At 38.1% G+C, this 26806-nt stretch overlaps 1 protein-coding gene across 4 annotated transcripts in view; it reads right to left on the bottom strand.

Annotated features, from left to right (window-relative positions):
- DLG2 (discs large MAGUK scaffold protein 2) overlaps window positions 1-26806 on the bottom strand; it is a gene marked incomplete at its 5' end in the record, with an annotated part of 981693 nt that overhangs the window by 704066 nt on the left and 250821 nt on the right. For 3 of the 4 annotated variants that reach the window (XM_084227144.1, XM_084227143.1, XM_084227141.1), the window contains one exon: window positions 15714-15755. The exons of the other annotated variant lie outside the window; for it this stretch is intronic. In XM_084227144.1, the coding sequence (XP_084083270.1) occupies window positions 15714-15755 (42 nt within the window). Of the gene's footprint in view, window positions 1-15713; window positions 15756-26806 lie in introns of those variants that run through there. 4 annotated transcript variants of the gene reach the window in all.

Consider the following 26806-nt stretch of genomic DNA (forward strand, 5'->3'; position numbering starts at 1 on the left):
TACATTATCCATTTTCATAGCCCATCTCAACCATCTGTGTGGATTCTGCCTCCAATTAAAAGTCTCCAACTCAAAAGGCTCACAGCTGTTGTCAGTATTCACCACTTGGGTTTCATTTTGACACAACATATTTTTTGTTTAGCTACCATTTGAACAGTGTTTTTGCTGATAAAAGGTGATAGAAAGTGTCCTGGGAGTAGATCACTACAAGAAAAAAAGTAATAATTGCTGCTGGGCTATGTAAGGACACAGACCTTGCTGACAGAACAAGGTCCAGGAAAGGTAATGTAAGACCTACAAAAACATGTAAGTCCCCTGTGAAGGATTTCTGTTTTCTCTAATTCTCAAAAATGCCTGACTGGTCCTAACATTCTTCTCTGTTGATAGAAATGTTACATGAATTACACCTACCACCCTCTATGTTAGTTTAACATCAAAGGCAATTAATTTGAAGACTACAAGGATCATAAGAGTCCTCCTTCTCCTTCTTTGGAGAGACATTTTCTGAATATAGAAGATTAAGTCAAAGTAACCTTAGGCACTTAATGAGAGAGAAGCAAGTGAGTTGAAATATCAGCAAGGGTGTTATGGCTCCCAGTTCAACATTTTGGCCCCTTCTGAAGTATACATGGAAGTGTGTGCATGACCAATGTCACAGTCACAGAGTTTTAAAAGTTTCTACTGGCATGCAACATTTTGGCAAACCTTTGAAAGATTTGGGGGAGTGAGAGAAGATAATTTTTACATGTATTATTGTATTATTATTGATATTATTATGTCAAACTATTTAATCCCCAAACCTGCTGCTATTTTTTTGCACTTTCATGGTTTAAACGCTTTCAATTTACTATTTCCACCATGAAAGTTTCAAAGCCACTATAAGTACATGTTTTGGAGTGGGCTTTTTTACCTTAAGTCATTACATGGAACTGTATGATGAAAGAAAGTATGTTTGTCTGGTTTGGGGCTTTATTTCTCCTCCACATTCCTAAGTTTTTGATGTTGACTTTTAATGTTTTCCACATAATTTATTTATCTTATTGTACTCTAAAATGCCGTGTGACCACTGTAATCAGTGGTCAAACCAGTACTGGACAAAGTAACCAGACCTCTGTCCTCCAGCCTTGGAGAATACAGGAAAAAACTTTACTCAAGTAAGCGAAACTGAGCTATTTATTCTGAACCTAATTTATTATTGTCCTTACAGAGTGTGAGAGAGGCATGGCTCCCTAAAACCTCAGCAAATAAAAGGTTCCACAAGGAGAGAAGGAGACTAATGCAGGTTTCTTTGTCTTCCTTACATTTATGTTTCCAGAATAATTCCCAATAGAAGACCAAGCCTGAAAATGTGTACTGAAGGCATGTGCAATGTACTGCCTTCAGACCATACTTGCTGCTATCTCACAATTTAACATCTCTTCAAAACATCTAAAGGAACAAGTACTGCACAATAGCCTGAGCCAAACCTGACAGTCAGCAACAAGGAAACATAAAATGATTTCTCAACATCACTCAGATTGCAGCTGTTTCAATAATCATCACAAGAAGAACTGTTTTTTTCCTAAGGCAAATTCTCCTTTTGCAGGTAGAAACATGCCTTTCTTTGAATGTCTTTATTTTAATGCATTTGCAGTTAGTTCTTCAGAGGCATCCAATGAATATTCGATGCACCTTCGGCCTGCCTGTGCTCTGAAGTCATTTACCCCACCACTTCTATGTAATTCACTTTTTATTTTTATTGGAATCATAGAATCATTAAGGTTGGAAGAGATGTCAAGTATCATCAAGTCCAAGCATTAGCCCAGCACAGCCAGGTCCACCAATAAATCATGTCTCTGAGCATCATGTCCACATGTTTCTTGAACATTTCCAGGAACAGTGACTCCACCACTTCCCTGGGCAGCCTGTTGCAATGCCTGACCATGCTTTCAGTGAAGAAATTTTTTCTTAGTATCCAATCTAGTGGTTGGGAATGTGTTTTCAACAAGTTCTGGTTATGGTAGGTAAATAACTATTAGAAGTTCTCTGTCAGATATGTAAACAGGAGAAACAGAAAGATAAACTTCACCCAAATATATCAGGGATTATAAATTCCCTCAGAGAAATGAAGATGAGACTCTGTTTATTGAGTCCAAACCTTCACTTCATAAGGCCTTTACTGAGGGATAAAATTTCAGCGCTGTGTTTACAATGTTTGGGGGTTTTTTTAATTCCTAATTATTATTAATACATGAAATACAAAACTACCATGAATCGTCTTACTCATTGACTTATGTCTGGCAGAGAAAAGTAAAACGGAGTGTGGAATTGTAACAATAAAATAACTTATCTAATTTCTACTTTTGAAACTTTATATTTGTCACTTTTCAATTTTTTTCTCCTTTTATAGTCCTTCCAAACTCTCAGCATCCATGGTGTTTTGAAATCGGATTCCAGTGATACTTTCAGTCCTTTTATCAGACTTAGGAGGGTGCCTTTCACCTTCCCTAAATGTCCCTTTGGTGGAATGTGTAGGAAAATCTTGAGATAGGCAGAAAATGTATCTTCACAATGTTTAACGCCATGGCCTCTTAAATCATGCATTTCCTAAAGGATACAGCCTCAATCTTTAAAATCTCTCATTCTGGAAGCCTTTTTGCCTCTACTCACTAGTGACCTTCACATAAACAAAAAGCTGATAATTTTGAGAGAGGTGCAGTAGGTAGGTTTCTTGTTGCTCTAGGCTGATAACATTTTAGACTTAACAAGTAATTAGAGAAGGGAGGAAAATACTTCTTTTAATTTGTTTTTAAACTAAACAGGAATTGGTATAATCTGGTAAAGAAAGGAGGAGAAAAACATAATTTTTTTTCTCTGTGGAAGAAGGAGTTAAACAGGGCGAAATAATATCTTCCCTGATGAACAAGAAGAGTTGAGCAGCAAAGTAGATAAGCTATTTGAGGGGAGAAAATGCTGAACATAGGGAAGATTCTATGAAAAACACAGGACAGTGTTTTCCAGGTGATGAGGTATTTCAGTAAAAGAGACTTTCACTGGGACTGAGTTGCAAAAGGCAAAGTGAAAGAGAAGATCGTGACACAACTCTCTGGAATGACAAGCAAGGAGAACAGTGATCCCTAAGCCAGACTGGAAGGGAAGGATGGAGACAGATACAGTGAGGACACTACTACAGTCATGGGAAATCACACTGCAAATTGTGTAGGACCAAAATCAGAGTCAGTAATTTTCTGGGCCTTTCTGCTATCCCTTGCTTCTAAACAAAATATGTTTATGTATCAATGACATAGCATTATTCTGATATTGCATTGCCTTTAACTCACTATGCAAAGGCAAATTCTCAGAGGGCATAGTAGTGAACTTCTGAGAGGCACAGAAAGGAAAAGGAAGTAAAAACTGGAAAAAGTTCTGGAAGATTTGAAACAGTAAGGCTAGCAATTTTTTTGAGTTGTGTCTCAAGGTATCCACTAAAAGATGTGCACTGCAAGAGAAACAGACAGCATTTCAATGACAAAATATCACTGCAGAGACACAAGAACCCTGTTGAAAAGTAGTGATACATAGACAAGTTTGATGCAAAGCCAGAAACTAGCATCAAATGTCAGCAGTGGAGAGATTCTAAGTGTGTGAAGAGACAGAACCATGGCAGATGCAATTTAGGCATAATAAAACTAAAATGAGTAAAAGCAGAATAAACTAGGGAAACCCAAAAGTGATTCATTGCTCTTGGCAGTTAGTAAGGAGAGAGGAGAGATACTTTTTCTGGGCACCTGGGGGTAATGGGAGGGGTCTAAAGGGTATTCTGTTCAGTCAATCACAAGATGAGTGACAAAGGTCCACTGAGGGTTAAACAGCCTGTGTAGTCATTCAACCGGAAAAAAACATTACTATCTCTTTTCTTCTCCTCCCACACATTCTTTATTGGTTGCACATTGCCTTAATCTGTGTAATACTCAGGGCTTTCCTTTCAAAGTCCTTTGTGTGCAATCTTGTTGGGAGCAAGCTGCTCCCATTGACACATCTCACCTACCCAGCTGCTGTGGCAGTACCTCTAGCCCTTGTTTTCCACCATTGCTCTTCCTTTCACTCACCCTTAGTCCCCCTCTTTAGTCCCTAAATTTTGATTAGTACCTAAATCCTGTGCTAGGGATTCAACTAAACTTAGCAGGTGATAACAGTAAAACTCATCTTTTAGACAGCCATTGATTGTTTCCTCGAAAGATGTATCTGCCAAGCTTATCAACTGTGATTGACAAGTGCTCCTGCCAGCTCTGTTGGCAAAACAGCAAGAAAAACCAATGGAGGAGACTGAAGAGATCCTGAAAACACTATGGCATTACTTTGGAAGAGGTATTCAGGAGCACCTTACACACTGGAGAAGACACTCAGAAGTGAATGATCACCTGGGTATAGCCCTACGACTTCTCTTCCTCACTGATCATTGGAGAAAGTTTTTATTTTCTCTTTTATTTCATTTTTTTTTCCTTTTCCATTAGAGCCAATGTATTCCAAACACTATGGATAAAAAAAAAAAAAAAAGCTTTTTTTTTAACCCTTTCTCATCATCCTGCTTGAAACTATATCCTGATGGGAAACAATCCATATATTCATTATTTATTAGCCTGTCAAGAAGTCATTAAAACATTTTTCTGTATTAAATATATAACTTCCTTTGAAAACAGAAGAGAGCAAACATTCTCCCTTACCTTAATTCTGTTAAAATCACTTACATAGCAGCAAGTTACAAATTACAATTAAACCAAGATTGTCTTTAGGTTAAGAAATATTACGTTTTTGGTGTGAAAAAGAATGAAATAAATATTCACTTAACCATTCAAACTTTTGTGGAATTTGACCTCTTTAGAAAATCACATCAAGATTTAAATCCACCTGGGAAATTCTCAGGATCAAGTCACCTGTTTTGGTCAGACAGCTAAGAGTGATTAGATCTTCACAGATTCCCTGGTAACCAGCTTCTAACTTTTAAAAACTTGGTGATTACCTCAAACAGTCTCTGACACTTAAATTCCTTGCTAATTTACCATGCACTATAGAGATGTAGCAAAATTATTGTGGATACACTATATAAATATTTGTTATTTGTTACTCAATAAATATCTCCTTAAGATGCATTAGGAACTCTGTTACTGATATTGACATTTTTGGTGAATCCTTGGCAGCAGGTCCGCTTTTTCAGAGCCACACCTACACTTCTAGGCTCATGTTCAGTCTTCTTCCTACCCAAGTGTACCCCAGAGATGACCCCATACTTTTGAGTCCTTTGTGAGGTTTATGATTCAGTCAATGGTTCATCTGGACAACTGTGTGGGTCTATTCTCAGGTGAACTGAACTGGCTTCTCATAGAATATCTTGGATATGAAGACTCCCTTAAAAAGCATCTGGTTCCAAAACCCTTGCCATGGACAGGGACACCTTCCACTAGAACAGGTTGCCCAAAGCCCTGTCCAAACTTTCTTGAACGTTTCCCATAATGGGGCATTCACAGCTTCTCTGAACAACCTCTGCCAGTGCCTCACTATCCTCAGAGTCACAGAGTGAGGAATTTCTTCCTAATATCTGATCTAAATCTCTCCTGTTTTAATTTAAAACATTCCTCCTTGTTCTCATTTATCTAGATTTACTGTCTGATAGGGACCAAGCTCAAATGAAGACCCTGTGCCTCAATCTAAAAAACTTGAGTTCTTTCTCTCTCTCTCTCTTTTTTTTTTATGTCCTTGCAGCACCTGCCTACACTGTGAAAGTTGCACAGAGCTCAGAAAAGAACCAGGCCTAAGTATGAGGCCCTTAATTTGTTGTATCATAATTTTAAAGCAATTAAAATAAAATACAATTGAACACCATTTAAGTAATGGGCCGATCTACCAGCTGGGCAAGAGAGAAACATGCTGCAAACAGCTCCGTACAAATGCTCACTGCTTATTTTTTGTATATTAATTAAGTAATTTAGAAGCAAGAACCAAGACAAAAACAATGGAAAACAAATTGAATGATCTCTCAGTCCCACAAGCTCTTGCTCTTGCCTCGTCTCCAGGGCATCTTGGCTGACCCTTCGCAACAGCTTGTTCCTCCTCCCCACATTTTTATGTATTCCTTCTGTTACATGCAAAAGAAAAGGAGAGAAAAAGATGCCTGACCAGCATTAAATATCCCATCTTTCCTGCTTGGAAGGACAGGATTAATTTTACCAGATGGAAATGTCTGTAAGAGAGAGACCTACATCTCAGCTAGTCACCTAAGCTTTTTCTGGCAAATGGAGAGAAACTGGCACTTTCAGGACGCAATTAATCTCATCCCCATGTAGATATTTAAACTAGGTCATATGAATCATGCCTTAGAAGAGACAATTCCTCTCTACTGACACTAAAGGGAGCCTGAAATCACTAGATATAGATGTTTACATCGGTTATGTCTGAAGTTAAGAGAGTTGGATGCCACCTGAGCTCTTCAGATAGATTTCTTCCTTTAGAGGCAAAATGCCTAATGTTCATCTTTTGGTTACATACGTGGCCAGAAACAAGCATGTGGCCTTTGTGTCACTGTTTTTAATAGCCCAAGCACTACAAGAGATATATGAATGTATAATGTGATTCACTACAAAAGCAGGTTTTCATAAGAAATTAATAACATCTCCACAGCACATAGCACAGAGTGTATGAAAGAGCTAATCAGCATTCTCAACACCTTCTCAGCAAGAATTCAGGTTCTTGACTTCACAGATCATCTAGTAAAAATGAAGTCATCTTTCAAAGTCTCAACATTTCCCCTTCCTAGAATTATGCAGTATGATTTACTTTTTAATAAAATCATGTTTCATATAATGTCCAGTCAGTCAGCTGCTAGCTGATACCGTCATAATCTAAGGATACAAAGGAGACCAAAGGACACTGAATACCCAGAAGAATGTTTGCTGCTTTTCAGACACTGGAGATGGTGCAATACAAGAAACCATCTCTTTCATACCAGCTTTTTTTTGTTCACAATGTATTCCCCTTACATTTAAACTGTGAGGTCCCTGTTTCGTGAGAAGTTTGACCCTTCAAGACTTCCTGACTTTTTCTTAGTACTTAACTGAAGATAGATTTCTAAAAAGGAATTTAAGCAAGGACAAGTTTTAAAGAGATTCATTCCTAGGAATTTCTACTGTGCTAGTCATGGCTAATTAGCCAAGCACTTAGCATGGAGCTTCTGGTAAAACAGATACTAATTTCTGAAGAACAGAAATACACACAATGCTAAATCAATGGAAAACAGATATTGTCAAAGGAAATATCATCATAACTATTTTAGATGGGATTATAAATGTGACTGGCACTGGTAAAAACACTGGCATAATATACTTAGATTCTGTAAATCATCCCAGAAATTAATGGGATTTTTTTAATATTTTTTTTTTTAAAGGCACATATAAAATGGATTAAAAAGTATCTAATTGACAGAATTTAGCATGCAACTAGAAAGGGGAGAGTTGATCACCTGTGTTTGGCAGGATCCTCAGGGACTGATCCTGGCCCTATGTTTTTCAAATGCTGTCTAGTCTGGTAGAAAATTCAGTCACTTCCTACTGTCCAATTTAGCAATGACAGAAAGGAGGTATTGTGGTAAATGGTACTGAAGACAGGTCACTGATACAGGTCAATGTAATTTTTAACAAAGACAGCAATAAAGTCCTAACTCTGGGAATAAAGCAACTCTTCCTAAGGGGCACTTTCCAGAGAGGTCTGGTGTGAAGTAGATGGCAATCCTGCTGGCTGTGGGGCAGGACATGAACACTGCAGCTGCACGGCCAAAGGAGCCGGCGTAACCCTGGACATGCACACGGTCATTCCTGTGGGAGCAGGGACATTTATGACTTCTGCACAGGGCTGCCACTGCTCTGAGGCTCCATGCAGCTGTGGCAGGCACAGCTCAGCACTCCTGCTGTGAAACCAGGGAGAGCTCAAAGACTGGTCATAAGACAGATGAGAGCTCTGACAATCATGCCTTGCAGTAAGAGATGCCAGGAGCTCAGTGTATTTACTTAATCAAAGAGATGATTAGATGATGTCTTTACTGTAGCCCAGAGCTACTGACAGGGACACAACCCTTTGCAGTGGGCTCCTCAGTCCAGAGGATTAAGAGGCAAAAAACTGAAAAGTGCTCAAAGCTGGAAGCTGAGACTAGTTTAATTCAGATTAGAAATATGGTACATGCCTCCAAAAGACTAATTAACCCCTGGAATAATACATTCGTAAATGTGTGAGAGGTTCTGATCATCAGAAATTTTTCAACAGAAACAGAATGTTTTTCTAAAAGGTAGGGCCAGTGTCAAGAGCTGGATCCTTCCTCCAACAGCTCATGTTAGCTATACAGTCTGCTCTGACGAACTAGAGTAACTGTGATTGTTCTGCTCAACCTGAAAGCTCAGCCACTTGATTTTGTTTGCAAATGAAAACTGAAGTTTTGAAAACAAATCTGAGCAGGCTGAAAATCCTGTCCAAAATATATGCAAATATGTGTGATGTATCCACAATATTTCTCTTCATCTGTCCTGCAACTCAGATAAAAATTATTTTCTGAATTTTACTTCTCCAGTTAATCTTCCTTTTCAAAAGTTTTCATGAACCTCTATGCTATCAAATGCAGGAAAGTCTTTCTAACTACTTCTCTGCAGAGAGTCCTGCTTGAAATTTGAGAAATTTGATTCTCTGGTGAGCATGAGACTAAAAGAAAAATTTTGCTTTATGGGATTCAGATTTTGGTTTACTTGTCTTTCCAGAAAAAGTCTGGAAGCGACTCAATTATCAGGAGCATTTATACTATTGCAAACACTTAGATCTGTCTGGAGTAGCAAAGGGAAAAATCAGATACTTCCTCCTCATCTGAGAAAACAGTGATGGCCATGCCTTTAATAATAGGATTTTTTCATTCTGTAACTTCTGTATTAGTGTAGCTAATATTATTAACTTCTGTATTAACATTATAATATTATTAACTTCTGTATTCACATTATTTTGACATGCGACCACAGGTGGAATGCAGGCTGCCTACACGGAATGTGTTCTGGAGTTCATTACTTTTGTGGGAGTCCATAAGAGAAGAAAAAAAAAATCACCTTTTGAAATCTTCTTTTGCATCTTAACTTGCAAAAGACATTTAAGACACTTTCTGTGTTTCCAACTGTCTGTAAGGATAGCACAGAAGGAAAGGAACAGATGCTTCCCCTTCTGAGAATGGATACAAGCATTTCATGCATTCATCCCATACCAAAAAGATGGGACCGAAACATCTCAGCATGTCCATGCAGTAGCACAAAGACAGGACACGCCTGAGAAGTTCACCCTGGAGAACAGAATCTGCCACTCAACCAGACACCATCTTTATTCCAACTTAGCACCAACAAATGGGACAGGGAAAACAGGTGAAGTTGGAAGTGAATGTAGGTAGAAGAAAACCAGGAGAGATCTCTGGGCAGTCTTTAATTGTGAAAAGCTTTTTTCAACTCCATCCACCACTGATTAATGGTCTCCTGCACTTCTCCCCACCTATGTAGTAGGAGCTACAGCATTTCTCAAAGAAATAAAACAGCCCTTGCTTTTGCCTGGAATCACTGCATTTTTTAGGCAGCACTGCATTCAGGACTGCTCTTCTAATTTCTACGCAATCTCATAAAAATCACGCAAACACTGGCATCTTAAGCACATAGGGCAAGCCTATCAGCAGTGATTTAACAGTAGAGGATTTAACTCTTCATCATTTTTATGTAAACATAAAATTGTCACATATAGACATGATGCTATATTCTAGTTCCTTGCACATATTTAAAACCCAGTAAATTTAAATGCCTTTGCAGTCCTAGATCTTTTCTAATTCTCCTCTAACAAAAAGCCCAATTATATATCTCTGATAGGAACAGCTCATTAGATAATCTCTAATGCGTCCACATTAAAATGAGAGACACAAAATTGAACGGAAATATTTTTCTCAGTATTATTATCTATCCAGAAATTTCTGAATGAAGAAATCAGTGCCTAGCTTCTTTATACCTTCCAACCACTATTTTTGTGACTAACTCTTCTAACTTTAGATGAGTGCCCCTTATCCCCATAGAAAAATATTCATATTTGCTTAGAGTTCATAAAGAATTCTTAGTAGTGAATTTAAATCCTTACACCGTGCTTGTCATGTTAGCATCTCTGCACCTATTCACACATTTTTAATGTCTTTAAGGGAATATTATTTTAGTCTATGGGTTAAATATAGTCCCAGTCTTATCGTATCCAGAAAACTGGAGGTGCTGCTGTGTTATTAATCTAGTCTAATTACCTCTTTCATTCATAACTTGTTATGGTCGGGTACTGTAAATCAGCACTTGAAGCTGAGAGGAGTGGTAAAGTATATATTTAGGTATTACAAATGCTTACAAATCTTCCCAAGTTTGATTTTAAAAGTGGAAAAATCAACGTTCAAGATTTAAACAATGTACTTCTTACTCAAGACAGAACTATTGTTTGAACAGTGTGAGACTGGATACAGATTTCCTGAGGAATTCCTAATAATGTCACTGGTGTGACTGCAAAAACTGGGCCATAAATGAGAACTTTACCTTTCTATGAATCATAAGCACAAGTCGTACTGCAAGATACCAAAATAAAGAAATGCCGTGTTGTTAATGTCAGTTTTGAGATACCTTTGTAGAAGCTGGTCCAAGAAATCACTAAAGGTTTTTTTTTTTGCAATGAGTTATGACTTCCCTAAAATTCCATCCTTATCTAGCAAAAGGATGACAACAGCACAAACACCTCAGCTGGCTTCAGCTCTTGAGGCTAGATCCCACATGTGTTGCACAAATCCCTTAGAAAGTTCAAGGTCTTGCTTATTTTACAGCCTGGGCAAATATTTTATAAGCAGATGAAAAGGTCTATTACAGAAATGCAACTAGATATTCACAGCCTATATAGTATTACCCTTCTCCTTATCCTCAAACTTCTCAGGGTGGAAATTCCAAATCAGTTTTGTTTGATTTCTAGTACTAACCCACACTTTGCCTTGGTGTCCTAAGGTAGCAGAGGAACTGTTCTTTAACCTGCCACTTGTAGTTCTGTCTCTGCAGTTATGAGTAAAGAAAGTCAGACTGTCAGACATGATGAGAACTACAAAAAGGAGTAAACTCAAATAAAAATTGCTCATGAGTCAATTCTTAATTACATTAGGAAAAGTGAGAAACCAATCTTTCCTACTTGCTCCTTTTAAAATGCTACATCAAAGCCATCCCTGTGGCTTTTGAACTGTTCCTCACTTCATCGAGAAGTGCTAGATGATGGTGCATGATTGAACATTTAAAGGAGGAAAATATGCATAAGAAACCAAGGATCATGTTTGGAAGTCTGTGAGAGCTTGAAGTCCTTTTTCACTTCATCCACCCTTTGCAAAGCACACCATAAGAGCACAGCAGGACAAAATTTGGCAATACAGGCCCAAGTCTGAAAGATCCATAAGTTCTTTTCCTTTGGAAGACCAAAACAACTCTTGGTACAGGTGACAATATATAGGATATATACAACTTAATTATGTTATTATATCATTAATACAGATGGGCAGAGAGGAGGAATTACAGCTGTGCGTAAAAATGCAGACAGAAGTCAGAAGTTCAGTTGTCATTTGTGATGTCTTATCGCTTTGGGCAGTGAAACATTTTGCTACTTGTTATTATGGTTCCTCTGCCTTTACTGTTAATCCTTAATTTAGGTTGCAATTGGAAGCTTCTAGGTTAAAATAATTATTTCTATTTTTGCAATGCATGTGGAAAAAGAGGATGAACACAGAAAGGTAAAGTGATTAAAGGATTCCAGCTCCCAACACCCTCCATGGGCCCATGCTCCATTCCTACCCCAACAGGTCCTCTCCATCATCTGAGATCCTCAAAAAGTGACAAAGCAAAAGTGACAAAACATTTCAGTCGCATCACGGTAACTGTTTGACACAGGCAAAATCTTTTAGCAAGATACTTTCAGATAACATAGGTAGCCCACAGTTAGCAGCCATAACCAAAAAAAGCTCTTAGCTAACCCAAGTTTCAGGCAGGAGCTCAGTTCTGTGAGGTGCCAAGCATACCCATTAACATGAAGACAGCCTTAAACTCCTGCTGAAGTAACTCTGAACCTCCTGGGAAGCCTTTGGCTCTTCAAAGAGTCTGGATCTGAATTCACAACATTCTTTACATGAAGCTCTGACGACCCCAGAGCCAGTGCTGACTGCTGCTGAAAAGGAGATGCTTCAAGGTGAGAGAGCCCAACACTCACATCTAGTTCTGTGCTAAAGTACAAATGGAAGACTTCAGCTCTGCTACCCAAATTCCCAGAAGCAACAGCTGTGCCTCCAGTAAGACCCTCAAACTGTCAGCCAGAAATAGCAGCCCAGATTCACAGAAAAATCTGTCAGAACTACACAGAGAGTTCATCAAGGCCAGGGGAAGGCAAAACTTTTAAGAAAAGCCAGAAACAATCCAACAAAGTTTTTAAAGCTTAGGTAAGACTATGGAGCCTAAATATTTGCAATGTTAGCCATAGTTTTACAAGAAATATTGCTAATATTGAGGGAGTTTAAAATGCTTGCCTGAACCAAGAACAGAAAGGTTTTAATGACAACCTCTTAAAATCTCTTGCATATGAATAAAGTATTTTCAATACACAGTGGACACAATTAAAACAAAAACCACTTGACATCAGGCAGCCCCCTGCCATAGTTAGCCCAAGATTTACTCATGCTGAAAATACAATAATATATTTAACTACTGCGTATAGCAAGAGTTCACTTTTTCAGGCACACTGCACAGTTCCACAAGAACACTTCTGATTTGGGAGGAACCACTTTTAGATTTTAATTCCCTGACTTTTCTGCTCATTTTTGGTTTCTTCCACTGAGGTACAAAATTATGCATACATGAGAGAGCAAGGAAGAGATCGGTCCAAAATGTAGAATTCTAACAATACTGTATGTGGTAAACAGGCAATAGTAAGCAATAGTTATTTTTCCTTTTTTTTTTTAATAATTCAAAATGCAGGTTCAGAGAAATTCTGAGAGACAAAGATATTTTGCTCATAACTTCTCAGACATCTTTTTGCCAATTTTACCCAGAACTCAGGCAGGAAGCAATAAGCATCCACATAGGCAGGTACATGTTCAAAGTCAGTACTGTTCTTTAGTCAGCTGTACAAATAGACTTTGATTAAGAATGCATGGAGTAGACCTCTCTTTTGATAGGCCTGCACATGCAACCCTAGTTCACATGGGCAGTCTCCTACAGACTGGCAATCAAGAAGTGAGAGTCCTACCTTGAACTTGAAAAATCTGCTTTCTCTAAAGCCATAATGTACAGCTGCCATCAGAAACAGACCCAATTGCTTTCCTTTTTCATTTTCCAGGCCAAGCAAATCTATTTCCTGTTACAGCCTGTACTTATAGTTTTATTCTATCTTATGACTTAAAGACTAAAATATTTGAGCCCCACTAGGATTTTTCCACCCATAAAGGGGGAAAATGTAAAACGCAAAACAGATGTTTTATAATGTTTTTAATTTATTTTGGCCACCCATAGAGCTGTGGGTTATGTTAGTGCCAACCAAGTTAAAAGCAACAGAGTTCTTCATAAACACTATATAACATATTGTACAATGACCAGGCTCCTTTCAATGAACTCCTATTTATTAAACAAACTTCAATGTCAGAAAAAGAAAACAGGAAAAACTGAAGGCATAAGTGGTGCTGCCATACCTGAGCAGTTTCGGGGGGGATTGGCAAAGTTTGTACTGCTTTATTACAGTATTGTAGACTAATGTAGAGCTTGCAAAGTAGATGATCAAAGTATACATTGAAAGTGGATGAGTTTACTGAAAGTAAAACATCTGGAGGTAACATCCTCAGAATAATATCATGTAAATAGCAGATACTGTATAATAAACAATTGTTTCAGAAATACTCAACAGTTGAAGAAGTTCCAGCAAATTAAAACTGCCTTGTCCAAACAATTGTCAGACTTGTACTGGTACAAACCTCTCACTTTTTTCTTCTGTCTATGAATGGAAACAAAGACATTTCAAAAGTTAAACCCATGAGACTTCTAGCAGTTCCTGAGGTACTTATTGACAAGGTTATCTCATGGAAATTACAGTAAAAATAGTCATTGAAATTTCCCCTGTACCTATTCTTATTTAAACTGAGAAATCATATCTCAACAACAACCCCACTTTTACAGAAGATCTTCAGTACAGTACTGCAGGCTGAGGGAAAAAATGAGCAACAAAGGATGGTTAGTGTCAAAACATTTCTATATTGAAAATTTACTACATAGATCACAGGGAATATAAAACATATAAAATTTACTAACCTGCAAAAACATTATAGGAAAGCATAAGGAGAGGATAATGTATGTATTTAGGAAGACAGAATGGCATTAAAGGCTTTAACTTGTATTTTTTGGCTTGTTATCCACAGATTTAAAGAATTCCTCCTTAGAAGTGGATCATAATTGCAAAAGTTAATTAAAAAGTAATAAAATGTGAAAGCTTAGCAATTTATTACAGCAAGCAACAGTACAGACTTTGAGCAAAAACATAGGAGCAGGCTCTTAGAATGTGAACTTTTAATGCAAAATACTTTTTTAACCAAATGACAACAAACATTTTGAGCTAACAAATAAATATGAAGTTTAATATTATCAAACCAAGTACAAATACAGAAAACTCACTTTAAGTTAGAGGCATGCTTAAAGCAGTTTGAAAGCAAAAAATCCTTGGAATACTTCTGCAGGTAAAACTGTTCTAACTATTATTATCCGTCATTTGCCAGTGCTTTCCTTCCCAGACAGATACACTTATTCGAACTTGAAGAAGCAAGAATGCCAGAAGTGACTCCCCAATATGTTGGCTAAGGACTGTAATTCATTTAAATTATGCAACTGGATTCCCACAGCTGGCCCACAGCTTGGCTGAGAGCTCGATTCAATGCCAGCAAATCTGTCTGCTAATATTGTCCTACTTGCAGAGAAGGTAATATATCCAGCAACTTTTATTGAAGTTCTGACTCTAATTAACAGAGCAAGCAAATGTTGACATTAGTGACAAATCCTACTTAATAGTTACTGTGAGACCGGTGCAGCCAGCTGGCATTTTCCTGTAGCATTTTGCAGTAATAATCCTTTATTTCTTAAGACATTGCTTGTAATTTGTTTCTGTGCATTTTGGTTCAAATTAGAAACACATCGGCACAAAAACCAACCCGGATAGCAGCAGCAACACTCCCGGCTTTCAGACAAGTAATCAACAAGAAAGCATGCAAGCAGCATCCCTGGGAGGATGCATGGGGGACCCGACTATAGGAATTCTTACCCTGTATAAAGCTATGTAGCCTTGTACAAACACCCTTTGGCATCTTTTCTCTGGCCTACCTGGACAGTAGCAAAACATGTTTATCAGACCATAAAAGCCCAGCACCTGAACTGCAAGCAGTTAAAAACTGAAGGTCGCTAAACTGCAAAATTCAAACATGCTTCTATGCTTTAGCCACACAGACAACGATAAAACAAAGCCTCCACAACCACCTGTAATAATATGCCTATTCAGCCAGCAATTCCAAAGTACTCAGCAACACAAGGTAGACATTTTCTGCAGCTGGTTTTACATGTACATTCCTGCCAAATTGTTGTCTCGTCCCCTCTTACCTTCACATTAGTCCGGAGTGCACAGTAACATGCAAAAAACATTGCAGTAAACAAGGAGCATATGGACCAGTATTCAGCGTCTCTGCTCTGCACAAACGGTACACACACGATCCCGAGCATGTGCTACTAAGGAGCATCCGTTCCCTCTGTCAGTTTGAAAATGCATTGATCTCTGTTTTTCTGACTACAAAAAGACATGTCTTGAAGGCACTGAGTGAAAGCTACATATCTCTTCAGCAACTATATATAGAAATATGCCCAGTAATTTCAATTAGCAGAGAATTCAGCATCTGAAACTTGGACCTCAGTTGCTTTTCCTTCCAGCATTTTAAATTCAGGGGGGAAAAAGGAGGGGGAACTCAGCCAGGGGGGAAAGGTGAGGAATTAAAACGTACGCAGTGAGTTACTTATATTTCCCCCTGGCTTTGATGTTCTCCTATTCAATATTTTACGAATGTTATACACAGAAAAATGAAGAAAGGTTTCTCTTCCAAGTCTCAAATTTACTGTAGATTCTGCACTGCTTCTGTCTGCTCTTGTTAAAGATGCAGCATCCCTTTTAACAAAGACAACGTCATCAATCATGACAGATTCAACATGTTCTACTTACAAATACAGTCTCTGATTAAGGACAATGGCTGGCTGGCTTATTAACGTTTCCTCAAATGCAAGTTCAGTTCCCTGTGCTAATCTATTTTTAAATAAAAAGTCCCACCTACTCCTTCCCTCTCATTTAATAAAAATGCAGCGGACTAGCTCTAAATATCCTGAACTGCATTGTGCTCCCAGCTCAGGCACTGGACATTGCTTTCGAACTGTTCTCTTGCTTGCTTCGGATTAGAAACACAAAGAAAAATTAAAATGAAAGCAGAAAAATCCTGGAAGAAGTCTGCGCCCTCACATTTGTAACTACATATTCTGAATTCAAAATGCTCCAATGTCTTCTAGAACGAGGGAACTCAGAACCTAGCCAGAAGGCAAAGCTTTAATTCACAAGCACAAAAATAAAATCAAACCACTTCTCTCACTCCTGTCAACCGCTGGGATGCTGCGAATTAACTGATTGTTTACTGGGCTGCAGAGGCACAAAGTCAAAGACTCAACTCTGTTTACAGCACCGGAAACCACCGCTATCAGTACTGAATTATGAAGTAATCTCCGGGAATAAAACCAGAAGACAGGCTTTTTTTTTTTTTTTCCCCACTGCAGCAGATACTGTGGGAGGGAAAGAGTGAAAGAGGCTTTACTACCTCCTTCTCTATCAGCACAGAGCAATTCACATAGGATAAGCATAACTTAATAGAAATATCTGCAGTGACTTTTAGATTTCTTTAAATGTTTTATGTAAACCCCCTTGGAAATCCTCAGAAACACTGAAGTCCTAACCAAATCAGTGGGTATCTTTCTGTGTGCAATGGGGTGAACAAGCTTAAACAGAAGGGTGTGCATTTAAAGAAGGATAAGGGGGAGGGGAAAAGACAGCAAGGTTTTTTCCAACATCTTCCTAAAGACAAGCTCTCAGAAACTGTCGTCAACTCCAAGAGAACAGCTATTTTTAGCTTGTCATTGTTTGTGCCTTTTTTTAGGAATGAAAAAGGCAGTCGTGTTTAAAGCTAGATATTGCTCTGTAATGTAGCCCAAGACAGCTACTTAATTTGATCCCCAGCTCCATCTGTCATACAAATTAAGTAATTAGTAATCACAGCCTTCTTTGGCACAAACAATGACTTCCACAACAAAAGAGATGAACCCTGATTTTAAAACTTTTTTTTTAAACCCTGATTTTAAAAATTCTGAGATTTTTGTTAGTAATGAAACTGAGGTCTAGATGTCATAGTTGAAAAAGCTGGAGTACCCTAAACTTATGGTGGTTCAGACTTTGGCTACAGCAATATCCATCAAATAAGCTAAAACATAGTAATGTGGTGCTCAGCAAAAGCATGGGAGAATTAATTAACACATTTTTTGTCATTCTTCAAGTGAATAGAAAGTTAAAGGAATCATGGTTTATTTTGCAGTACAGTACACTAGAAATTAAAATTAAGTATCTTAGGAATTGAAAAAAAATATCATAGATCTTGGGGAATTCTGATCCACAGTGAATAGAAAGTTAAAGGAATCATGGTTTATTTTGCAGTACAGTACACTAAAAATTAAAATTAAGTATCTTAGGAATTGAAAAAAAATATCATAGATCTTGGGGAATTCTGATCCACAGAGAAATGCAATTAAAAAAGCAGAGATGAAAAGATGCACAGTCCTGAGAAGTGAGGCAAGGTTCAGGCAAGCATGTAGCTGCACATGAAGATCAAATTCAAGCTTTCTTTCTGCCAAAGGAATTGCACAAGGTTTCAGTCAGCAAAGTCTTTGAAAAAAACTTTCTCAATCCTAAAGAAGTTAATGGTTTTGGGTTTAGGCAAACAAACCCAACATGGGGAACATCTCACTAAAAGAAAGCAAGGCTGCATAACGGTACAATTTCTGAGTGATTACCTGGACATAAAATTCAGACTAATTTAAGAAAACAAGAAGTAACGCAGTCCTAAAGTCTTCACTCAGAAAAAACTCCCATGGCTTCTGAGCATCTAGGAGGAAAAATTACCCAGAAAATTATAGACTGACCCTCGTAATACTGCGAGGGGAAAGAGAGACCCTCACGCATGTGGTAGCTGCCTCCTGTAATAACTGTGGGGCACGTGACAATTTGCCAGACAGTTGAGACCTGTGCAGCAGCCAACAAAGTTTTACTTTGCTAGCAGACCAACCCAAAACATTTATCAGGGGCTGCTTCAGGTAATCTACACAAGCAGATCCCTGCAAGGCTTTTTCACCTCTGCCAAGACATCTCTTATCACAGCAGCCTAATTGTTAAACAAAACATTGTCATCAAGGACATACAGTATTTTATGATGACTTAACAGCTCAAAAGCATCACATGTCGGTGATAGTTACAGTTAAAGATACAGAGTCATTAAAAATGAGTGGGGAAAAACCTCTGGCTGAGTCATCCAGACATGCCAAAAAACACCAGCATATTTGCAGCACTCAGGGCCTTTTTAAACGGGTGACAATAGGGAAAAACCCTACAGATTAAAGTTATTCCATTAAAAAGAAAAAAAAAAGAAGGTTAAGAATAAAACCGGTAGAGAGACAGTAGTCCAAAGGAGCCATACCACAGACCCTCTTTAAAAAGACACACAACTGGTGACCTGAATATTCTTAGATAACAGAAACTGGAGCCACTATGTTGAGCTGTGAAATTCCATTGTTACTCTTTGCTCCTGTGCCTTCAGAAGGGCAGAAGGGAGCGCTCAGAAGGAAACCCTGGTTGTCTTCAGAGGTACAAAGAGAGCAGAAGGAACATGCTGCCTTGGAAGGCTTTGATCTCAGGAGGGCCTGAGGCCAGTCTGCTTCAGAGCAGCGAGGAGGGCACAGCCCTTTGCAGCATCCATCACTGCCCAGAAGAAAAGTTCAGGAGCTAGTAGCAGTAATAGTAGTAGTACTAGCAGTAGGAATGTCCTGTGGCTGTTGTGTCCTGAAGTTGTGCTCCAGAACCACCACAGTGCCATGGCACTATACTGGCACAGAGCTGAGACAACCACAGAATCACAGAATGGCTTGAATTGGGAGGGATTTTAAAGATCATCTAGATCCGACACCCTGCCAGGGCAGGGATGTCACCCACTAGACCAGATTGCCCAGAACCCCATCTCACCTAGCCATGAACAGTGCCAGGGATTAAGCATCCACCACTTCTCTGGGGTAACACTGGAACCATACTGTGGAATAACATTTTTCATCCTCAGACACCTAAGCATTTTCAAGTTTGGGTTGTTTGTTTTTTTCTGGGCATGATGGACAGGGTGGTACTTTAAAAGAGTGTACCAACAGAAAAATAGACTAAATATGCAGTAAAGAAACCAACGCTCTCCAGGATTTGTTTTATGGCAGTGCAATGTCACTTAAGTGTGCCCCATTTCACTTAAGCAACACATTTGTGGATAAATATTATAAGTTGGTCTTAAAAAATGCAATGAGACAGATTTTGTGATCGCCCTGTGATGACCACAAAGAAAGCAAAGATTAGCTATGAAATAAAGAGAAAATTAGAGGGGGAAAGGTCTAAAGAAGAGGGTGCATTGCTGTCTGAGTGGACGGAGGGGAAAATGACACTCCTGTTGTCCAAAAGAGGGAAGTGTGGATGTCTGCAGGAAATTGGCCATAATGGTGGAGGTTTGCAAGGCTATTTGTAGGCCATGCAATGCTTATAGGTATCAACACTGACAATCTACGTCACTGACTTTGAGTAGCCAGAGGTGTAATTCTCCCTCTTTTCGCAGGAGGTACTGGCTTGTGCAGTCATGGCACTCTGATTACACTCATGCTCCACCACTTCCTGTCCTTGCACATTCCAGTGATACAATCTATATAGCGCCCTAGTCCTGCATTGCCGAAATAACTCTAATTTCAGCACAGGAGCTCTAAATTGAAATTATTTTACTCTTTCCCCCATTTCTAAGACTTTAAACTGTCATATAAAAATGTTATTTTCCACATCCGCAAGAAGTTCCTTACACTGATATCCACATTGAGGGGTGGGATATTGAAGGAATTGTTGATATGGACTGCAGGTCAAGGACGCTGTAGGGCCTACAGTTTCCAGATGGAAATTATTGAATCTGTGGGGCAATCTGGAAACAACTGCAGAAAGAAGAATGTGGAACAAAGCCCCAGTTGGAAAGAAGTCTTTGTTAGGCTGTCCACTGCAGCAAAGCCTAGTAAAATATAGGAACTTCATCAGCAGATTGAACTCAGAATATCTTAAAGTTTTCACAAAGAGAAAGAAAAAGGCTGAACAAATTATTTACAAACTCTCATCTCCACTACTGTAAACAGCTCTCTGATATCCTGGCATTCTGATGCATAAGTTACTGTGTCAAAAATTCTTCCTCACTTCCAGGCCAGTAAACACCAAAGACCTTGCCCTGGGCTGATTTAACTTAAGCCACAGTTTTCCCTGAAAACTTTCTGTTCCCTTTTTCCTGCAAAATCTTAATACATATGCCTGATTTTTGAGCATTTAATACTTTTCCTCAGAAAGTCCCAGATCATTGCTTTCTGTCTTATGTGGTTGCACTGAGGAAGGTTTTGATCACATATATAACAGAAACATATAATTTACTTATAAAATAATTCCTTATCAATATTAAAATGTATACCTATTTCATAAGCCAGGCTTTGTAGTTATTATTTCATAATTTCAATCATAAAGCCATTTATAGTAAGCAAATTTAAAGAATAAATAAATAAAATAAATAAACAAATAAATAAAATAAAGTTCAAATGATAAATAAAAAATTAGTGAAGAATGGCCTCATCCTGTGAGTCTTTTCTATGACTTTTTTCAGGACAGGTTTCCTCATTGTTCCTGATGACCTTAAAACAAAATAGCAAGAAACAAGGAACAGAGGTTCAGAAAAAATAATTGGATTAAGCTTCATCTTGAGTTACTCAAAGCCTCATTTTTCCAATCCTGTACTTGTAATCCATGGATCAAGTTTATTTTATACCTCATCCTGATTGAGATGACATAACCCCTTTAACACCTCAGTTGAGACACCCAGGCTGCAAAGACTTTTTTGATTCTGAAGATCTCCAGTTGAATTTCCTGGATTTCATTCAAACTGATTACTAACGTGTCTCCACAATATGTGCTTCATTTTTGTGACTGTGAGAGAAAACCTGCCTTTCTCCTTGACCAGAATTCCCATGATAACTCCTCCAAAAAGGCATTTACATTCACAGCCATATTAAAGGCCATGGCAATCTGGAACCTTAGGAGAGTATCTAGGCTGGGTTTTTTTGCTGCAGGAAGATTAACCACACATAGTGTTCTTGGAAAATTGTTGTCCAGCTTCAAAGTCTCTCATGAACAGAATGCAACCTTTGCTTCAGTTGGTCCTTTAGTTTTAATCTGGAAATCACAGAATCATAGAATTGCTAAGGTTGGAAAAGACCTCTAAAATAATCAAGTCCAACCATCAACACAGCACCATCACCACGTCCACCACTAAACCGTGTTCTTAGAGTGCCACATCCACCATAGGGAGGTACACTTCAAGGGATGGTGATTCCACCACTTTCCTGGGCAGCCTGTTCCAATGCTTGAAAACCCTTCCAGTGAAGAAATTCTCCCTATTATCCAAGCTAAAACTCCCATGGTACTGCTCGAGGCCTTTTACTGTGGTCCTGTCACTTGTTACCAGGAAGAAGAGACAGACCCTGCCAGCATACAACAGCATTTCAGCCAGTTGGAGAGAGAGAGAGAGAGAAAAGGTCCCTTCTCAGCCTCCTTTTCTGCAGACTAAACACCACCAACTCAACACAAGACAAAATGCCTAAAATATTAGAAGCCTTTAAATGATTTGAAGTCTATGCTGGTTTTGTGCACATAAAAATAATTTACCACGATTGTTTGAAAAACCTGGGGAAAAATGAAACTTGGGGAAAATGATACCAATCTTGTCATGATTGCCATCACCCCCCAATTGTGAATTAATATTTTACTTTTATAATTTTTGAACTATAATTTATGAACTAGGCTTATTCACTTAAGCATAAAATCCACATTTCCATGGTAACAGCATGAATGAAGAAGGAATGAACTTCCAAAGTTCAATTGCATTTATTACAGTACTTAAAAATAAACCTCCAGCAATTTCACTGAGGAAATTGCTGTGGATTTTTTTGTAAGAAAAAAAAAAAATTAAAATTAAATCTCTCACTGTAAACGTGTATAACAACAACTGGATTTTGAACTGTACTAGTTAAAGACCTGTGTGTGTCAAAGCACTTAGTATTTTATTCATTGTAGTGTGATTTTAGTTGAGGAAACTATTTAATGGGAACATATTGTTACTTTAAGAAATATGATAAAAAATTTTGTAGCACTGGAAACAAGCCAAGTTTTCATAAAAATACATGTGTAGGGGTTTTTTTGTTTGTTTTTTAGTGTTTTTTTAAATGTAGACAGGATTTTTATTAAACAAGTGAAGTGTTAGAATTTACAGTACAGAGTACATGGATGGATATTCATTGGCCATGATCTAACTATTCCTCTTCATTCCATTGATAACAGTTATTAGCTTAATATATTAACAAACTTCAACTAGAAATCCTATCGGTGAGATAAAAACCTTGTTTTAAAAATATGTTTCAATTTAGCTGGTTCTTGAAAAATAATTTCAAGCCTGCATAGCACTTGAAAGCAAAGGATAATTAATAAGGGAAACTATTTACAAGGCAATTAGTGTAATTTTCTACGTTTTAGTGATTTCAAATGATGAATCAAGATGTTTCTAGAAGCCTTATGAGTTAAAAGCAAACTATTAGGCTCATTAAAGAATAGATAGGTTAGAACAGGTCTAATTAGTCTAATAATGTGCTAAATCTAACAATCTCCTTTTTCTTAAAAAAAAAAAAAATAATATTCAAAATAAGTGTATTATAAACAAGAAGGACCTTTTTGAGCAACCTATCTCTGAAAACCAGTAAACTGGTGATGAACGTTACATCTGTATGTCCCCTGCAACCTGTGACTCCCAACATATAAAGACACCTGGCCAACTTAGATACTTTTTCTTCTGGTACTATCCAAACTGTAAATACATTAAAAATATACTAGCAGCAAAAAAAAAAACTCAGCAAAAACCCTTCCCATGACTGATTGGGTCTTTTCCTGTAGAGTTTTACCAATTATTTAATTCCTCACTTCAGCTCCTCTTTTACCCATCAAGCCAAAATATTTTCAGCTGTATTATTTTCAGCTGTACATACAGATGTTCATGGGAGTCAGTGAGATAAATCCCATGGTCCTGAGAAAACTGGCAGGGGTAGTTGATAGGCCACTCTGCAGCATATTTGAAAAGTCACAGCAGTGAAAGTACCCAGTGACTGGAAAAAGGGAAATATCATACCAATTTTCAAGATGAACAAAAAGGAAGACCATAGGAACTACCAGCCAGTCAGCCTCACCTCTGTGTTTGGTAATAATGGAAGAGATCCTCTTGGGAGCTATGTCAAGGCATACGAATGGCAGGAAGGTGATTCCGGACAGCCAACACAGCTTCAGAATGCATAAATCACTCCTAAATTATCTGTTGGCCTGCTACAATGAAGCGATGGAGTGACTGTCCTGCTGGATAAGGGAAGAGAAACTGATAGCATTTTTCTTGTCTTCAACAAGGTGTTTGACAGGGTCCCACACACATCCTTGTCTCTAAATTAGAGAGATATGATTTGATGGATGGTCTGTTTGATAGGTAAGGAATCCACTGGATATCCAGTTGCAGTCAATGGCTCAATGTGCAAATCAAGAACATTACCAAGTGGTATTCTGCAGGAGCACATGCTGGGACCAGCACAGTTCAGTATCTTCATTAATGACCTAACCAGTGTGACAATGAAAATCTGCACATGACATCAACCTGAGTGGTACAATGGATATGCTAGAGGTAAGGGATGCCTTAAAATGTGACATTGACAGGCTTGAGGAATTGTCCAATGGAAATCTCATGAAGGTCAACAAGGCCAAGTGCAAGATGTTACACCTAGGGTGGGACAATCCCCAGTACTAGGGATTAATAGATTGAGAGAAGCACTGCAGAGAAGGACTTGGGATCACTGGTGGATAAATAAATTAACATGAGCCACAATGTGCACTTACAGCCCAGAAAGCCAACCCTATCCTGGGCTGCATCGGAAGAAGCATGACCAGCAAGCAGATTGAGGGATGTGATTTTGTCCCCATCTACACTGCTCTCCTGAGACCCCATTCAGAGTGCTGCAACCAGCTCTGGGGCCCCACATTAGAAGGATGAGGACCTGATGAAGTGCATCCAGAGGAGGCCATGAAGATATTTGGGGGGCTGGAGCACCTCTCCTATAAAAAACAGCTGAGAGAGCTGGGGTTCTTCAGCAAGGAGAAGAAAAAGTTCTAGGAAGACCTTGTTGAAGTCTTTTAGTACATAAATGGGGCCTATAAGAAAGCCACAGAGGGAATTGAGAATTTCACATGGTGCTCCTGAAAACTGCTGTTTAGAAGACAAATCTCAGCAGTTAGGTCCCATTTCTTTTGGGGCTGTAATTAACGGCATCATGACAAAGAAGTTTTGTGGGTTTTTTTTTTTATTTTTGATGGTGTAAGGATGCTCCACATGTACAGACTGAACAATTTTTGTCATGTTTTGCTTTTCTAGGTCAAAGAGAGTCTCTCAAATGTTGTGGTCAAAGCATGGTTATTTCTTTATGGAAGTTACTCTTCGTTAATACAGTTTTGGAGAATTTGGCACACAAAGACAAAATTTTTAACTGTCCTTAAGAGACACAAAATATTTTCAACAAATTTACATCTGAATAGAATCTTTTTACACTGCTAGTATCTAAGTACTTCTATTATTTCACAGCAGTTAAAGAACTCTTTTTTGCCAATATTATTTAAGGCATTCTATTATTTCCAAGTAGTTAGAAGTCTCCTTTTAAAATACCATGCTTTGCACATTTTTTCCAAGCATGTCCTCTTCTCACTTCAATACTCCTTTGAGTCACATGCAGTGGAGATCAGATAAAGTCAGAGAATGTCTTCAGTGAAATATCTTGTAAAATGTAAATTAGTGCTATAATCTGATGATATTTCACAAGGAAGCTGACTTCAGCACTGCTTCCTCTGTAACTATTTATAAAAGCTAAAAATCTCTTCCTATCTTTTTTGCTATGGGGCTGTCTCTAAACATTTTGTTAATACTTCTATATGCAAAATTAGTCTCAGTGTAGTACATAGGGTCAGTATCACTTTTGCATGGAGGACAAGACTGAATGAGACATGCATGCTGACAGCAGAATACCAATTGACTAGAGCCATATTTATCCAAGAGGAACATTTTCTGTTCTCTTAATACTTTATTTAAACAGTTTTAGAAACTGCAGTCCTCTTGACCCAAAGAAGCATGTCCCATTTCACACATTAACTAAAATTATCATCAAGTCTCTTAGGAAAACAAAGCGAGAGTCTCCTGTCAATCATAATACAAGTAACCTTTTTCATTTCAACAGGGTCATAAATATCTACAGTCCTATAAAATATGAGAATCTTGCACAAAGAATAAATAAAATCAGACGAAAGTATGATATATGCTGAATGAAAATCTGCATCTACTAAAGCCAACTAAAACCAACCTTCTTATTAACTTCAGGGAATTTCACTGATGGACTTTAAGGTATAAAATGCATTTAATGCACATGCCACAACATTAAATTTGTGTGTAAACCTCAGTTATAAAGAGTTAATGATCCCTGTTCTTTTGGCAGATTATCAGTTCTACTATAGCTGTTCTACAAAAGCACAGTTATAAAGTCTGAAAGTATCTTTTTCTGTCCCCTTTTCATCACCACACTCAAGTTGGAGTTCACATATTGAAATATGCTTTAGGAAGTGTCTGTGGATACTTGTTCAGTGACAATGACTGAAACATAGAAAGCAGTGTAAGAGACTCATGCAATTGTCAAAGAGCATCCTGAACACAAGAATACTGTCATCTGAACAACTTCATATACATTTGCAGTTATTGGGTAACTTTAATACAAATGTCCTGATTTGGGAAACTCCTACATGAAGTTTACTCCTATAAACACTGCCAAAATGATGGAAAGTATATAAAGAGTGAAGGATTGCTGAGGAAGTCAGGGAGTCCTGATATAGATGATAGAAATATTATGTGGGTCTTAGTGCAAGGGCAGGTGGGCAAGAGACCTTTCAGCTTGTGCTTGTCAATCAGAACCAAAGCAAGGCTACTGAGAGTTGTTACTGACTCAGTAAGACAAGTCAAACTGGACTTTAAGATATTCCCAAGAAAGGAGGAGAGGAGAATCAGTTGAGAGAGGTGATTCATGTCTACAAAAGAGAAGAATGTAATTGGGTGAGTCTTTGTGAGCTGAAGAGATGCAGCTCAGTTTCTTTAAAAATCTGAGTCTGAAGAGAAAGAAATAAGTGTAGTCAATAAAATAAACATACACCACAGGAAGGGCTTTTTTCCATC

This window comes from Fringilla coelebs (assembly GCF_963513975.1).
Source record: "Fringilla coelebs genome assembly, chromosome: 2".
Lineage (NCBI taxonomy): Eukaryota > Metazoa > Chordata > Aves > Passeriformes > Fringillidae > Fringilla > Fringilla coelebs.